Source organism: Papaver somniferum, chromosome 9 (genome assembly GCF_003573695.1).
Source record: "Papaver somniferum cultivar HN1 chromosome 9, ASM357369v1, whole genome shotgun sequence".
NCBI classification, from domain to species: Eukaryota; Viridiplantae; Streptophyta; class Magnoliopsida; order Ranunculales; family Papaveraceae; genus Papaver; species Papaver somniferum.
The window spans coordinates 160044561-160060519 of record NC_039366.1 but is presented as its reverse complement, the minus strand read 5'-3'; the positions used below and the strand labels follow the sequence as shown (position 1 = coordinate 160060519).

General features: G+C 36.4%; 1 protein-coding gene across 1 annotated transcript; it reads right to left on the bottom strand.

Annotated features, from left to right (window-relative positions):
- Window positions 1-5478: 5478 nt before the first annotated feature.
- LOC113310483 (transcriptional activator DEMETER-like) lies at window positions 5479-15481 on the bottom strand. The gene is made up of 19 exons (XM_026559174.1): window positions 14073-15481; window positions 11897-13861; window positions 11434-11793; window positions 10789-10879; window positions 9069-10668; window positions 8870-8949; window positions 8632-8716; window positions 8444-8535; window positions 8291-8359; window positions 8129-8165; window positions 7948-8030; window positions 7241-7678; window positions 7098-7134; window positions 6955-7012; window positions 6560-6699; window positions 6409-6474; window positions 6186-6300; window positions 6057-6095; window positions 5479-5956 (listed from the first exon to the last, which is right to left on the bottom strand). Exons 1-19 carry the CDS (start codon window positions 14692-14694, stop codon window positions 5838-5840), a joined length of 6096 nt encoding a protein of 2031 aa, XP_026414959.1. The 5' UTR covers window positions 14695-15481; the 3' UTR covers window positions 5479-5837.
- Between the last annotated feature and the right edge of the window lie 478 nt (window positions 15482-15959).

The window sequence follows — 15959 nt, the reverse complement described above, 5'->3', positions numbered from 1 at the left end:
CATATAACAAACACATAGTTATTTATATATATCCATCTCGGTATTCTTGTTCTTCCATAGTATAATTAAAATTACTAAGGGATGGATATCACAGACTCGACGCATTACCATCTTCTGAGAATTCGCTTAATCAGTCCTTCGCATTATGTCATTTACTGACGCCGTGAAACTTGAAAATCTCAATTGACCAGCTAATAACCATTAGCATGCTTACAGGTCGTTACATGTTTTTCTCCTTCCCGAGAGTGCAATTAACTGCAGGATACTTTCAAAATTCCGAAGCCAATTATGCTAAAAATACCTCGGTGCTAGTAAAGTCCAAACCACTACTTATATTCCATTCAACGGATCAGGGGTGTTACAAAATAGTTATTATAACCTAGATATATATAGATATATAGTGGTCAAAAATTCTCAATATACATCTAAAAGTCTTCTTAAGCCATTCCTGACAATCTTTCTTGATAAAATTTTCATCGTGTATACCCTTTCTTAATCATTATTCTGAAAAGGTTTCTACTCGAAAATAATTTTCAAGAAGGAATCTCATGTTTTCTGATAACAAGAAAAAGACGCTTCACTAAAGTGCGGCACAAATAAATACACATTGGAAAACACTTTTATGGGAATCCTTAAGAACCTTAGTTGTTGCATGAAGTTTACAACCATGTCTAACATCCTCTAAGATTAACTAGTTCATCTACTTGTTTCGACAGATATGAAAGCCGAATAGTCATCTTTTAAAAGCATGTCCCAATAATATATTTATGAGCAAATTGTTTCAAAGCCGCAATGCAAAATTAATAGCTATGCGTAGTATTGATGCGATACGTATGATATGAATCTTCACATTGTTTTCAATTTTAATATTGTTGTTTATCTTCAGTAAAAAGATGAAAACTGTTTTTGTAAATTTATCTAATTCGATCAAACGGGTTTTTTTCCCCTAAGAGTTTCATAAAAAATATGTAAATAAAGGTAAAGGAAAAGCTAGCAAAAAAAATAATCCAAATTCGAAATAAAAACCAAAACATACCTATAACCATGTGTTAAATTTGTACTTCACCAGAAAAAGTAAACATTCAAAATGAAATAAAGTGTATATATTTGTGTTGACGTACAATAAAGTTTAATTGAAGATTCTATCAGGTTAGTAATAAATTTAAATTCTATCTAATATAGTAAGTGGAATTAATTTTGAATTGTATAATATTATTGATATATTGTCAAACAAAAAATAAAAATTAACAACAAGTCATGACGGTCAAAATGATCATAGCATGTCTACTGCAAATAAAAAAATCATCAAACTCATCGTATAAGTTAACCATGTTACGATGATTGAGAATTCAAGGTGATAATCCTGTTTTTCGGACCGTCCATATCGAAAAGGTATGTAGGTAATTACGACCATATTAATACCGTAAATACACCTTACAAAATCGTTCACATCTGGTAACATACCATTTTGGAAAATCGTAAATTTCTTTAAAACCAATTGATTCGATCAATTCTGAAATTGTTAGCTTTTCATTGGGTGTAGTCGTCTACTTTTCTAAACTAGCATTTTCTGTCAGAACATATAAATCAGATGCTAAATGTCAAGGTGCGTTATCTCTCTTGATCTTTTTCTATGAAAGAATATTTTGTATTAACATCGTAATGTTTTGACATATTCATTTTAGAAATCTTCTCTAGTAAATTTTAAAATTTAGTCACACATGCGTGGTGAATCCCTTCGTAAAGAGTTATGCATTGATCTTTGATCTACAACTATCTGTATATCATTTTATTAGTATATATATATATCCAGTTTGTCCAGAATTACTCATAAAATAAACAATTTAAAATTCTATAGCATACGCATATTTGCTTTTTACAGTTTGACCACAAACATCTTAAAACAATATCAATCAATATACTGCATATGCTACTAAATACTAAACGAATTCTAATGATTCCAAAGATTTCACTCATTTTATAAATTTAATAATCATTCGATCAAAGCTAACATAATTATTAATAACGACCCTATAACATATCATACTTCAATATTATTTATTAACAAAGATATAAACCTTATTTAAAATTAATTTTTTTCTTGAAATTTACATACATGATATCAACAAATTTCATCAAATTTTTTCAGTTAAATACAACCAATAAAATCAACTGACATTATCACATGCAAAAACAATAACACAAAAGTGATATCCATGCTATTGTACATTAGTCGTCTTTACAATAAATTATAGCATTCACGTCAATGATTTAATCATTTTGAGAATTTAAATACATCGTTTCATGCTATATCATGATCTATACAAGTAACTAACGTGCGATAAGACTGCACTTTAGTACTAATTTATCACATGATTTGCGTGCTGATTGTAGCCATATTATTCCAAGTGATTCCTGTAGCAAACATGTAACTGTTGAAAGTTGTACGTCATAATTTATTAATTGAAAAACCTATGTATCGAAATCAAGGATACAACTTATATAATGGAAAAACATGATAATACTGATAAAACATAAGTAATAAATTGAATCACACAAACATGAAGTTCCTAAACCTGATTCCATATTCGGAAATACCGTTGCTATGAAATCAAATTACAAGGATCAAAAATCAAATGTACCTTGGAACTTTGGTTCCTTCTCTGATTATAGTTTTTCAATATAAAAACTTAGTTTTGATTATAGTGGGTGTGAAGACGATATAAAACAAAACCAGTCAATAATTTTATCAAAATATAACGAACTCAAAGAAGAAATCAAGTAAAAGAAAAAGAGAGAGAAAAGAAGATAGTAAAAATGGAAAATAAGGTTAGGGTTTAATAGTGAAGTTCTTACAGTAAAAAGAGACAAGCATAACGTGAACTTCAACGTAATGAAAAGGTCGACATGTATTTGAAAGTATTGTCCACCCTCAAGTACAGTTAAGTATTGGCAGCAAACAAAATGTAATTTACATTTATGAAAACAACCAAAAATTTCGCCAAAAAATCCTCCTCTCTCCAGATTTATTAGTGATGACTCGTAGTTGCAAAAGAGAGTGGAAAGCATGCATGATTCACTCTTAAATACTCCCTATTATAAAGGCAGAGAAGCAAAATTTTTCAATCTCATTAGATAGGCAGAAAACTTATTCCAATGTTCTTCTTTCCCTGTATACCCCTATTAAAGAGTATGGCTATCACTAAATTTATAGTATTCCCAACGATAATTCCACCACTCTAATATTTTAATGGGTTTAAAACTCTTAATGTGATATTTTCTAGATAAATTCAATTAATTTTATTGGAACTTGTTAAGGGTAAATTAGGTAAAAACTGAAAATTTGTAAAAGCAAAAAAAAATCGTATTTTATAAGAAACTCTCTTTAGATCAAGGGAGTGGAAAAAACGTATTTTATAAAATCGTATTTTATAAGAAACTCTCTTTAGATCAAGGGAGTATGTATCAAAAAAAACACTTTTGTTATAGGGAGGGAGTCTTTAGATCAAGGGAGTGGAAAAAACGTACTCAACTCACCCTATACTACCGATTCATAAGTTTCATATGAGTTAGACAATTATACCCTTACACAAAATCCAAATCCTCTTGCTTCTTCTTTCCATCGACTGTGAAGTTTAAGCACACACCCTAAAATTGTTTTTCAAAACCTATCAAAATATTTTAAACTCACCATCCATAACAGGTTAATCAAGGTATTATTGGACAACGAAACATGATTCTCTTTTTTTTTCTATGTACTATTGGCATTTAAAGCATAATACTGTCTTTCTTCCATACATGTATCAAAATATTAGTCTATAAAAGCTTGGTTCGTTTGTATCAGTGAAAAGGAAATACAAGATTCACGTTCGTAATTCAAAACGCGAATTAGAAATTTCTCTACCATACAAGATGCAGCGAAACACATCATTTCACTATAACCCAACTTCGAAAGCTACTGTAAAATTGAGAAGGGGCATCAACTATACAATATACCCTCTTCGTTTTGATCATTACTAGTTCAAACTAAGTTTCCTCTCGAGTCTGTGACAATTTCAAGTTCTAGTTAGATAACCTTAAAAGTCACCAATCTTAATCCATCAATTTATACATTCATCACAGAACAAAATTAAAACCACTTAGTGAAAAATTCTTAATTCTCAATTTCAAATTGAAAAAAAATAATAATTAAAAATCAAACCATCTAATAATAAACACATGAAACTTAATATACACACTATCGTGAACATGATTCGAGAGGTTTTAAAAAACAATTTCGGGGTTTATGTTTTCTCTTGGCAGTTGATGGAAGGAAGAACAATCAATGTGATAATATGATTTGGTATTGGGTTGTTTGAAAACGTGGGTTTGGTATAAGGATAGAGTTGTCCAACTCATAGGAAAGTCTTGAATCAGTATTATTGGGTGGGGTGATCCAAAGACTCCCTCCCTGTAACAAAAGTGAAAAAAATAGTCTACTCCTAAATATTAAGAAGTGGGTAAAGAAATAAGCGGCAAAAAGTGCCAATGTCCAAAATTCGAAAATTTTAAAATCCCTCCCTCCAATTTTTTTAATTATTTTTAATCTACTAGATGGATTTTCGCATTTCATATCTTCTCTCTCGTGATAAGCAGAAAATAAATCCCTTCTCTCTATGGTGTACGTCTTCAACATCAATAACAGCAGGTAATGCTTCTTTTAATCATATCAGCGAAGATTTCATTATATGAAACCCTAACTTTGAGTACTTCAAAATAGTATTGATTCATAGCAATCCGGTTATTCGTTTGTGTTTATTTTAATCTGTTTATTTGAGTAGTCTGAAGATCTTCAACTTCAGTTTCAAGGATTCTATTTCGATGAGAAATGTTGTTCTAGCTATTTCTAAAGGATATTAGGCTATTTTAGAACTTTTCGAGTGAAAAAGAAGATCTAGGATCTGAGAGTGATAGTTGAGTTATGCTCCAGGCATTATTGATGTTAGAGCGAGTATTTGATTCTGGAAAATCCCAAGGCATGAATGATATGGGGAATTATAGATTTGGAATCAATTGAGTCACAGAGTACATAGTTATCCTGTATCGGTATTTGTTTGCTTATCCAATGCTATGATTTCATAAATTCCAGCTATGTTTGAAGATGTAAGCGCAATCTGGATAGGTGTATCATTCTTGTTAATAGCTTTATCTCTGGATAGGTGTCATCTTTCTTGTTAATAGATTTATCTCTACTTTTATAGTCATTTAACTCTGTGCTACTAATGACCCTTTCTCGTGGTGTTCCACCACAAAACCTTAGGATAGGATAAGCGTACGGCTAAGCGCTGGATTTCTACAGATTATACGAGCAGTGTAAGTGTAGTTACAAGCAGTGCGAGTGGTTTGTTTTTGTGCATTGTGATTCCTCATCTTTGCACCTTTTAAGTTTGTTAGTAACTGAATAAGAATAATCAGCAAGCAGATCCGGTTTGAGATATATTTGATATTTCTCTTGCTTTGAGCTCAGCTACTTTATATAGAAGAATGGCTCGATATCGAGCATGTAATGAAATAATCATGATATGTTAAACCATGTACAGACTACAAGCCCATTTACATGGTGACTTACAGGTGGGAACTCTCATCCTACATTTTTTTCTCTCTCGCTAAGTAAATTGGGGAAACTGCTGATTGCACATTATGTTAGACAATAAGTAAATTGGGGAAACTGCTGATTGCACATTATGTTAGACAATGTAACCGTTTAATGCTTGGTAGTTTCTTGGTCGGTGATCTGTTCTTTTGGCTTTCAGATCTTGGTTAGGATATATTTCTGATTATCATCCTTGCATCATGATCTATTCCTTGGTTGCATATAATTTATTTTTGACCAATTTGCTTGCTGGAAAGTGTAATCTTGCCATAAGAGGACGGGGTGCACGCGACTTCTGGTCGAATCCACGAACACACACAAATCCTGCAACCGGATAATTCATTATTTATTAGAAAAATGTTCTCTGCTGTTGGTCATAGCACGCTTATGCAGTAAATGAGATCTAGTAGATATCAATTAATACCTTTCCAGAAGCAATTTTGAATTTCTTGTGTTGTTTGACCTACAAACCAAAAATTGAAGTTCTGCAGTTAGTTGTTTTGACCTAGTACTGTAGACTTTGAAATTAACCATCTCTAAGGATCCTCTTTACCTTTAAATATCGTTGATACTGAGGTTCCAAACAGAACAGTTCGTCTTGGTAGGTTCCATATCCAGGCCCTCGGAACGTCAATTGGATTAAGGCTTGAATCATGGTCAGCGAACACCTAAAGGGCAATTATATATTAGTTTTAATACTGCTCGATCTGAACTTAACTCGACATGGGATGCATGGAAACACTTAGATTAGAATGGGAATATCAAAAAAAAATTACCTCATTCACTTGAAAATATGTTCCATTCAAAGGAAAACTTCCTCTCATTGCTGTTCTGCAAGGTATCTAGTCATGGGATGCAAAAAAGCTAATCAGCATCTAAAAGTGGGTCTAGCGAGGTTTCTAAATTAAAAGAGTTACATTTTCTTACCAGAAGTGTTCCTCTGACTGTTTGGGAGCTTGCTTCACGTGTACTGTTGCATGAAAAGCATGTCTTCTCACTGCATAGGTTACCTGATGCCTGGGAACTACAACATCCTTCGGGTGGTTGAATTGATTCTGCCGTTTCACCTGATATTACACATTTGCATGATTAGTTAGCTTTTGATATGTAAGAATGCCAAATGTTTTATAGGTTTCAAGTTAGGAAGAAACTTGAGTATCTTAAAACACAGAATTGGAAGCATATTAGCTCAAGGATTTAAACTTTTTATCATGCCAGGCGGCACAACAGGTTTTAGGTTATTTATTCGTTTACAGGGTAGGATCGTATGAAATTGTAGGTTTTCTTAAATACTGTTACAACTGTTTCACAATCATGCTCACCTGGTGTCCATATAGCAAGAAGATACGAACAATGATCATCAGGGTCTCGTCTTGGCACCTGTAATCAAGAACATTTAAGTGCATTAGGTGCTGAGATGAGTCAGTAACAAATTGAGAGGCCAGTAGTGGAGAGAATAACTAACCCCTTCCAGTAGAGGGTGTGAATCTGGAAGTTCATAGCTGCAATCAAGGGGAAATTGTTAGCATAGAATCCCATAGATTGCCGTGGTTCCAACAATAGATTTGGGCCTCATATGGCGAACTTGGTATTCATCATTGTACTTACACTAGGTGTTCTGTTCGGAGTCGGTTGACATTCTTCAGCTTTGGTACCGGGATGGAAGCAGCTCGAGGAGTTATCGCCACCAATGCATTGGAGAGATCGCCTTCTTGGAGTTCCATTTTGTTTTCTTGCATGTAATTCTGTAAGGTAATCGTGAACTCTTCAATGTCGAGGTTGATTGAAGGAATTTCATTGGGACACTCGCCAAAAGCATCTTCTATATCACTCTCCAGTGTTTCTGCATAATCATTCTCCGGTGTTGCCGGCTCTTCGATAATAGGCTCACATTCATTCTTTCTGATTCTTGTTCCTGAAGCCAGATTTGCTTCTAGTAGAGGAAGTGACATCGGATTGGCATCCATGGGCGGATTTTGGTATTTCTCTGAAGGAAATGAAGTTACAATACCCTTTTCCTCTGGCCCTGGCAGGGCGAGCCTGGCACTGTACCCAACATTCGTTATCAGTCACCTCGTAATAATTAAGATGCTAGTTTCACAGTGTGTAACCGTGCATCGATAGTAACAACATAGAGATTCAATCATGTCAACTCTTGAGAAATTGTTTAAATTATAGAGCACCAAGATAGTTTGAAAAGGATATACCAAGCTCAATCTAAATACTAAGGCCGTGCCTCTCTAAATGATGTCCATAAGTATCCAACACCCATCCTCAGGGAGTAAGAAATTAATCTTTAGGGATGACAAGTATACCTTGCAAATGCACTTGCAAAGTGTCTGCATTCTGCTCTCATCGGACATGCATTGCAATTTGGCTTGCTCTTGGTACAGAAAACCTGTATGAAGTCATGCATGCACTTCAATTAGCCAGGTTATTTAACTTGTCACATTCGCATTCACATCAGCTCATATTCTTAGTAAATACAGTACATACCTTTCCAAATGTAATCAACTGGTAATGCAGCTCGTACCTGTGGTTACATGATGTCAATCAGCAATAGTTCATGAAATTAGATAAACTCGTAAACTTTTTCCCACCCAAATAATCAAATACAGTTTGCAATAGATAACAGCTTTAAAAGGATTATGAGTTTACAATGTCGGTTGGTCAAGTGTGCACAGCCGTGGCCAAAGAAATTTCTGGATGGTCTCCAACATTGGGTACCTATACCAGAATTGCAAATTAGCAAGTTTCATCATTGAGAGAAAAATTGTGTTTAATGATCTTTGTTATATGTATAAAACTCACAGTTCTAGCAGATGCAGTTGAAGGGACTCAGGCAATGGTTGAAGTGGTACCCATCCTAGTCTGACAGCAATACGTCCAACATTTGTGTCGACCTATTGCAAATTCATAACATAGAGATGATTTGTGTAAGTTTTTACGTCTTTTCAGCTCAGCACAAAATTAACAAGATTATGCAATTCATATCTCACTGGGAAAGCGAGGTTGTGAAGTGTCAAAAGTCTGACACACTCCACGCTTTTGAGTCCCAATCCCCTTATGCTTAGCAGATATTCCCTACAAAATGGCAAACTATTATAATTAAGTCGGAATTAACAGAGGAAAACAAATATTACTAACAACTGACACCATGGATTGTTGCTTGAAACAAGAAATTGAATAATTTCCAAAATATATTGAAAGAGGTATGCTCCAAGTTTGTTGACTTACTTTGCCTTGTCAGGCGGAACATCCCTTAACCACTCAAGGTCGATACTTCCATGATCACTTACAAGCCTGTTGAGGAAAGCCTGCAGATGGGGCAATTGTTTTCATCTCTATTACTTTAAATGCATTCATACAAATTGATGATACTAACAAAGTTTTCCTGAGTTGTTGAGTCATAGAAGATGAATGATTATAGGCTTACCTTGATTCTCTCTGCGAGCATATTATTCATTCCTCGCTCTTTGATTGCGTTGGCAATCTCACTAACATCAGCAGTTCTCACTGCTTCCCAGTCCAGAGAGTCCATTGTGTTGTTGCTTTTTTCTCTTTTTAAACCTTTCTGATACACATCCCTTCGCAAGCTATCCCAGTCGAATTCTTTCTTTTTTTCCTTATCAGGCTTTCCTTTGGCTTTTGAACCATTGATGGTTTTCCCACTAAATACCCCGTCTGAGGAACGTATTTGCTCTTTCTGAGACGTTTGCTTATCTGTCAGCGACGTACTGACTTCAGCATCTAAGTTCCCGTGTGAGAGATTTACGAAGTTTGAGTGAGGTTGCTGCATCACGCTGCCCATTTGAGCTTGGGTCTCAACAGGGTTTGTAGATTCTGTGGCTGTACAGCTTTGATATCTGAAGGTGCCGTCTCTAACCTTTTGAAGGTTATTCCATGAATCCTGGTGCTCTCTAATGAGAGTTTCTTGTCCTGCACTTATATCTGGGAGCTCTAAGCACTTGCTTGCCAATGGGTATGTATCGGTTTTGAGTGCAGCTTCAGCATTTGTCGACAACATTTGTCGGTTACTTACAGTTTCAGAATTTGGCATTACCGTTTTGCACATCCAGTTTGTGTCTACTACGGTTGTCATTTGAGGAGCATCTGATGACAAAGAAAACCTACTGTCTATTCCCAACATCTTTGGTGACTCAACCTCTTGTACTACTGTCTCTGGGGTCATCTGCAACAAATAGTGCGGGGGATTGGGCAACTGCATTTTGGGAACTGAAGTGGAAGGGCAGACAGAAAATAGCTCTTTCCATCCATCTATTCCGCTCGTGCTTACACTTTTCTTTTCTTGTCGCTTTCCTTCTGATTGACCTCGACAACTTTTGGAGTTTAGATTTTGAGCAAAGTTCCCACTTTCTTGACTATAATGCTCTTGCAACAAGGGGGTACCTCCCATCCGCAAAAGTTCCGTAAAAGAAGGATGATTACTTACACTGTTTGATGTACAACTGGGTGCTATCTCTGGTCCGGAGTTGAAATAAGAGTATGATCTGATTCTGTCATCTGTACAAATGCTTGAAGAATCTACAGAGACTTGAGATGAAACAACATCTTCCAACTGTCTTCTGACCTCATTCTCTAACAAGCTCTCTCCTCTTATCCTTGCAGTAATGTTTCCGTCGGCTGTTTGGAATTCGGTTGAGTCTATTGAATTTTGAGACGAAACTACCGAGTTTTGTGATGAAACTACGTCTTCCACCGCTCTCTTATCTCCGGCTTCTACCAAAAACTGACACCCTGTTCCTGGGTTCGACGAACCACCAACGTTGCTTCCAAATGATTCATTGCTGTGTCCTGTCTCCCTTTCTTCTAACTGCAGTTCACGGATGTCAACATAGTCTTGTTTGGATAATAAACGATCTGGCATCTTTTCTTGCCAACTGATGTTATCATCTGAATCTACAATGCACACCTCTGGCTCTTCGACTATAATTTGTGTTCCTTCCTTGCTGCATGCATTGTTGTTGGTTGCCGTTTTTAAGGGAAATCGGGCCACAAGACACATGAAGGCAGAACTGTAAAGTAGTAGAATGAGTTTCTGCCTTTAGAAAAAGAAAATATAACTCTAGCATCATCGCTACGAGGATTTTCTTACGGAAAATTTTGATTGAATAGTACAGAAACTTGAGGCTTACCTTGAGAGAATATCAGAGACATTTTGCGTAAGAAAGACTCCAACTACTGAATCCACGACAGATCCTTTCCATTTCGAGAAGCGTCTATCCCCTGTAAAGAACATACATTGCCTTGTAAAATCTTTCACTCAGTACTCCGTAAAGAGCTCATTGTTATAGTTCATTCTTTTTTTACTGAAGGGTTTGCATAAGGTAGGCACTGTGTTTGCACTCAAATCAGATTTTGTACCAAAACTATAATAAAGGCCTCATTCAGTCTTGTCAAAGCACTATACAGTTCATCTCTTTCAGATATTTATTTTTATGCTGCCTCGATTTTTATGTTTGTCTATTCATTTATTTTGTTGTAAGGTTAAGCTAGACGGTTTTTGGGGTTGAACTCTAAAAATACAGGCCCATCTCATTTTTAATGAAATGCCCTATCGTTACTTGTAGCCTTGTAGGCACCGTGCCAATCACTAGAATTGTCAGTGTTTTTTTTTTTTTTGGTTATATCATCAACAGCACAGTCCCAACTTTGAAGATCACTGAATAGTTCCTGTGTTGCCAGCTTATTCTATCCAAAGTTGTGCCTTTCATGGACTTAAACATATGACTTATTATTATAAAGTAGTAAACATCAACTGCTCATAACTTATTAGGTACCTTGGATGAGATGCATGCGGGCAATGAATGAATCTGCCCTTCCACGGAAAACTTTTCTCTCTTCTTCCCACCACTTTTCTTTATCCTGAGTGGTCCCCTCAACACCATCATTGTTCTGTATTCCCATCAGAAGCTTCCACACTCTATCAGTTTCTGCATCAAGATTGACTTTGGGCCGCAGCTGTTTTTTCTTGATACCATTAAACAGACCTTCATATGGAACCATTTGCCCCTCTCTTCCAAATGGAACCAGTGCATATTGTTCTGGTGCCGGCACGTCTGTCCTCATATCATTGATCGTTAGGCGGTCTATCTTATTTATTATCTCATCCATGGAAAGCCATGACATATCTGATGAACCTGCAGCAGAAAATTCAAGTAGTTGCTTCAGTTAGTTTCTATAGGAATTGAGAAAAGATAGTCCAAAACATACTTTCTAAAAATTTAGTTCCATCAGGATAACCTCTTGGCTTCTCATTGACTGGATGTTGAGTATATATAAACATCTCACGCTTTTGAAGGCTCTCATTCTTTTTTCTGGAGCGGGAGACAGAAATTCCATTGTCAAGTGTCTTTGACGGCCGCCCTCTTCTTGGCTTCTTCACTTGGTTATCTACAGCCAGGTCTGCTCTGCTTTCTCGATGCCTAGAGAAGTTCTTGTTTCCAAGCTTGTCACCAGGGATTGGTGCCATTTTTTGAGGAGTTCCTGGCATTTTACTGCAATCAAGAGTTGTAGTAAGGGAGCTCAGTTCACAGTTCTGTGCAGGTACTATTGACCGGTTCTTAGTTTGACCAAGGTATGCTGTCTTCTCAGATTGCTCACAGCTTGGTTTTTGGGTGTGTGAAAGCAATGCTTCCCAAGTATCTGGCAGTCTGCAGTTTTGATTTGCGACCGCTTGTAACTGCAGATTTGGTGCTGAATGACCAGCTCCATTCGGGTGGTTTATACTGACATTGCCCAATTGAATGACACTTCTGGTTTTAGCTTGAAATGCAATGCGATTGGCATTGACAGCATTCTCTTTGCATGCCATTTTTTTTCTTGTATTTTCCAGAAAAGATGCAACCGAAGAATCCAAGCTAGAATTGACAACATTCTGGTCTCTCTCTATCCTCGTTTTCTTGTTAATTTCTGAAAAAGGTAGCTCGGCAGTGCTACTGTTTATGTGGTATCCATGTCCTCCTAACTTCTTCTGGTAAGTCTGGAGAGTATTCCCACGGCTCCTTAATGGATTCAGTGATTGGAGATCCGTCTCGGCAATGGTATGACAGTATCCTCTCTTTGATCCCCTCGCCAGGTCACACCCTTCCAACTGTATTTGGTTGCTTCGAATCAAATTATTTCGGTTTGTGAATTGAATATTGCTCTGAAGTATGGAAGCTGTAGCATTTTGTTGATATGATTGGGTATGTTGATTCCTGATAGGATGATATTGTTCTCCATTGTTCAGGCAGGTATCTATGATGACCGTGTTATCTCTGCTACTCAAAAGGGCAGACAGACTTTCCCGTGTTGGTTCTCTCCTTGTAGGTGGTGGGGTAGTTGGAATTGGTTTATAAGGGATTGAGATAAAATCTTCCAGAAGCTGAGTTGATGTACAATTGAGATCAAATGCAAGTCTTGCTGGTGAATTCTCTACCACAGCTTCCAGTCCTTGTGGAAGCTCCGTTGTCAATTTAGTTTCACTATTAACACCACTACATATCTCATTGGTTTGGGATTGTGAATTTTCCTTACACCTGCTTGAAGAACTGTCCACAATGCTGCTCAGCAACCCCTCGTGATAACCCGTTGTGCTGCTGCGGCTTCCATCTCTTACTTCTACCAAGTCGAAATTCAAAACCTTTTTGGCAGATTTAAGAATGACCTTATCTGCATTAACCTCTTCTTCAATATTGGCTGCGGGGGTATTTGAGGTTTTAAGGCCATTTTTCCTTACATACTTCCTTTTCACAGATGGAGTTTCTTTTGCACTAGGCTGCTTGGTGCGGTGGTAAGGAGTCTTACTGGGTTTTTTGCCTTCAATGAGAACTCTGGGTCTGACCTTTTTCCGTTTAGGCTTCAGTACTGGTGTCTTGTTTAGGTCAATGCCGTGCTCCTCTGTCCTGTCTGCATTTTGATTCTCTTTAAGCAATATAGAGGCAGCAGCTGATGGTGAGTTCACTACAGAATGCAAGAGTGAATCTTGGCACTGAATTTCAATACCGTTATTACTTCCTTGGTCTACTTCGTTGTTCACCAAATCTGATACTCTTACTGAGACATGCTCTGCAATTTCAGAATGCTGGTTTACTGCTCCTCCCTTAATCTGAGGTGGTGTAATAGGTGAAAACTGTAAAGATATATCACCATTTGAGACTGCATCAGCAAATGTTTGAGATGGAGAATTAAGGTCGAACGTGGGACGGTATGGAACAGGAAACCCATCTGTAGAAGTGCATGCAGTTATTACATGAATCAACAAAAGAGTGTTATCACTTGTTCAGGTCAATCAAGTTTCATGTTTGGTGTTCAGTGTCCAGGTATGAATAATATTTCAAATGAATGATAGTTTTGCCTAGTCTGAAAGTTTAGAAATTAATGGAAAATGATAGTTGTAAACAAAATAAAAGAAAGGGATAGGTTTACAGTCACTTACCTGGTGGTGCATGCGGTGAGAAGTTGCTGTGATTGTTCGACAAGTTAGAGCTTGTAACAAAATTCTGATCTGCAATTGGCCTATTTGTATATCGCAGGCTACCACGAACATGAGAATTTGAAATGGGAAAGTTTGTACTGTTGACTGCAATGTTTTCGCCTCTTTGAGAGAGAATTGAGGCGGCCCCAGCAGGCGTTCCACTGAGAGCTAATAATTCCGAAAATCCAATATTATCCCACACCGAGCCGATTGTATTACTACTACACGAAGTTTCTGGGAAAGTGTTGTCAACAATGTCAGTTGCAGTTCTGTGATTCCCAAGCAAAGCTTCTTCCCAGGTACTCATTCCTCTACTTCGATCCACATAATCCATTGAATTAAAGCATGCATTCATTACTCCTCCATTAGAAGTAGCAGTAGTAGTAGCACTAGTGAAATTACTATGAGGAAGACTTGCATTCTGGTGAAAATACTCAGCTGGAAAACCCACCCCAACAGCATCAATCCAATTTGGTTGGCTCCCATTAGAGTTCATAGGTTGTGGTCTTATTGGCATAGGTTTTGCAGGTGTTACTGGAATCCATGGACCCCTCTCCTCCATTAGCCTTCTACTGTAATCCATCTCGGTTCCCTCTTCGGGATCCGCAAATATCCAAAAACAAATAAATAAATCCTAATTTAATCTTATGTCTTCATCCTCTTCAAAATCACCTAAACTGAGTGATCCTATTTTTGGTAAATCTCTCCCCACCTGAAACCCCATTTCTCCCGAACTCGTCTATTTCCTACTTTTCAACATTCTAATCAGCTGATGAGATGAGTAAAGTGATTATAAAGACAAACTCTTGTTCCTCAAAAACCCAAAATGAACACCAGAATTCAGAAAGAAAAATAATCTTAATCAAGACATCCCACTTATAAATCCGCACCTCCTTAAATTCTCAGATCTCTACAAACCAAAATCCAGCACACTTTCTTCACTTGTTTGTAAACATGTACAGAAAAATCATAGGAAGACAATAAATCCTTCCTAAAAGAATCAGATTTTTTTTAGAAGAAAATTCAAAGCTCTTAAATTTGATACAATTTCAGGAGAGAACAAAAATTTGGTTCATCAGCCTTAGACTAAACAACCCATAATCTTAATTAAGTCACTGTGATCTCTGAAGATACTCTCATATATTAGAGAGAGAACATGCAGAGAATTTAAACGAAAACAATATATGAGTGAAGAAATGTAAATAAATCAGAAATCCCAACTAAGAAATTAATTAAGTTTCTTAGCTGTTTGTTACCTGCTAGTGTTTATGGTCAATGCCTTCATAGAAATCAATCTTCAAGGCATCATACCATAACAACAACAACCAGAACAACCAAACTGAGAAATGTGTTTGTAGAGAGAGAAAAGAAAAGAAATTAAAGAAAGAAAGAAAAAAAAGTAGAATTAAGTCCTTACTGTAATTTTTATATTTTCTGATTCTCCCTCGTTGAACTAATAAATTACATTTTTCACTAACGTCTAGTATAATACTTGGTAGTATTTGTTACAAAGTCCTAGTATACCGTATGTCTACATATACGTGTACTGTATACCATTTAATTAATACTTCTGTTTGGTTACTTTGGTAAATTAAATCAGTTAACAAGGTTGTTTTTAAATGTTAACTAGACTTACCCATTAGACGCGGCGTGTGAGTCGTCCAACTTGACATAAACACGTGGTTTAAAAGCCAACCACATGTCTCGTTTGTTTTGTTTACCCGCTTTCGCATTGGTTAATTAAACCCATTGGCCTTCTATCGAATCAGTTTCTCAATTTTATGGTCAGATTATTTGTCGGTTTCGTCACCTATATGGAAAGCAGGTCAAGAAAATCACACGTTACTG

Coding starts and splice junctions, on each gene's coding strand:
- LOC113310483 (XM_026559174.1), bottom strand. CDS start 14,694: ATGGATTACAGTAGAAGGCTAATGGAGGAGAGGGGTCCATGGATTCCA. Junction 10,880..11,433: donor CCGCATGCATCTCATCCAAG/GTACCTAATAAG, acceptor TGTTCTTTACAG/GGGATAGACGCTTCTCGAAA. Junction 8,950..9,068: donor TGCTCGCAGAGAGAATCAAG/GTAAGCCTATAA, acceptor CCCCATCTGCAG/GCTTTCCTCAACAGGCTTGT.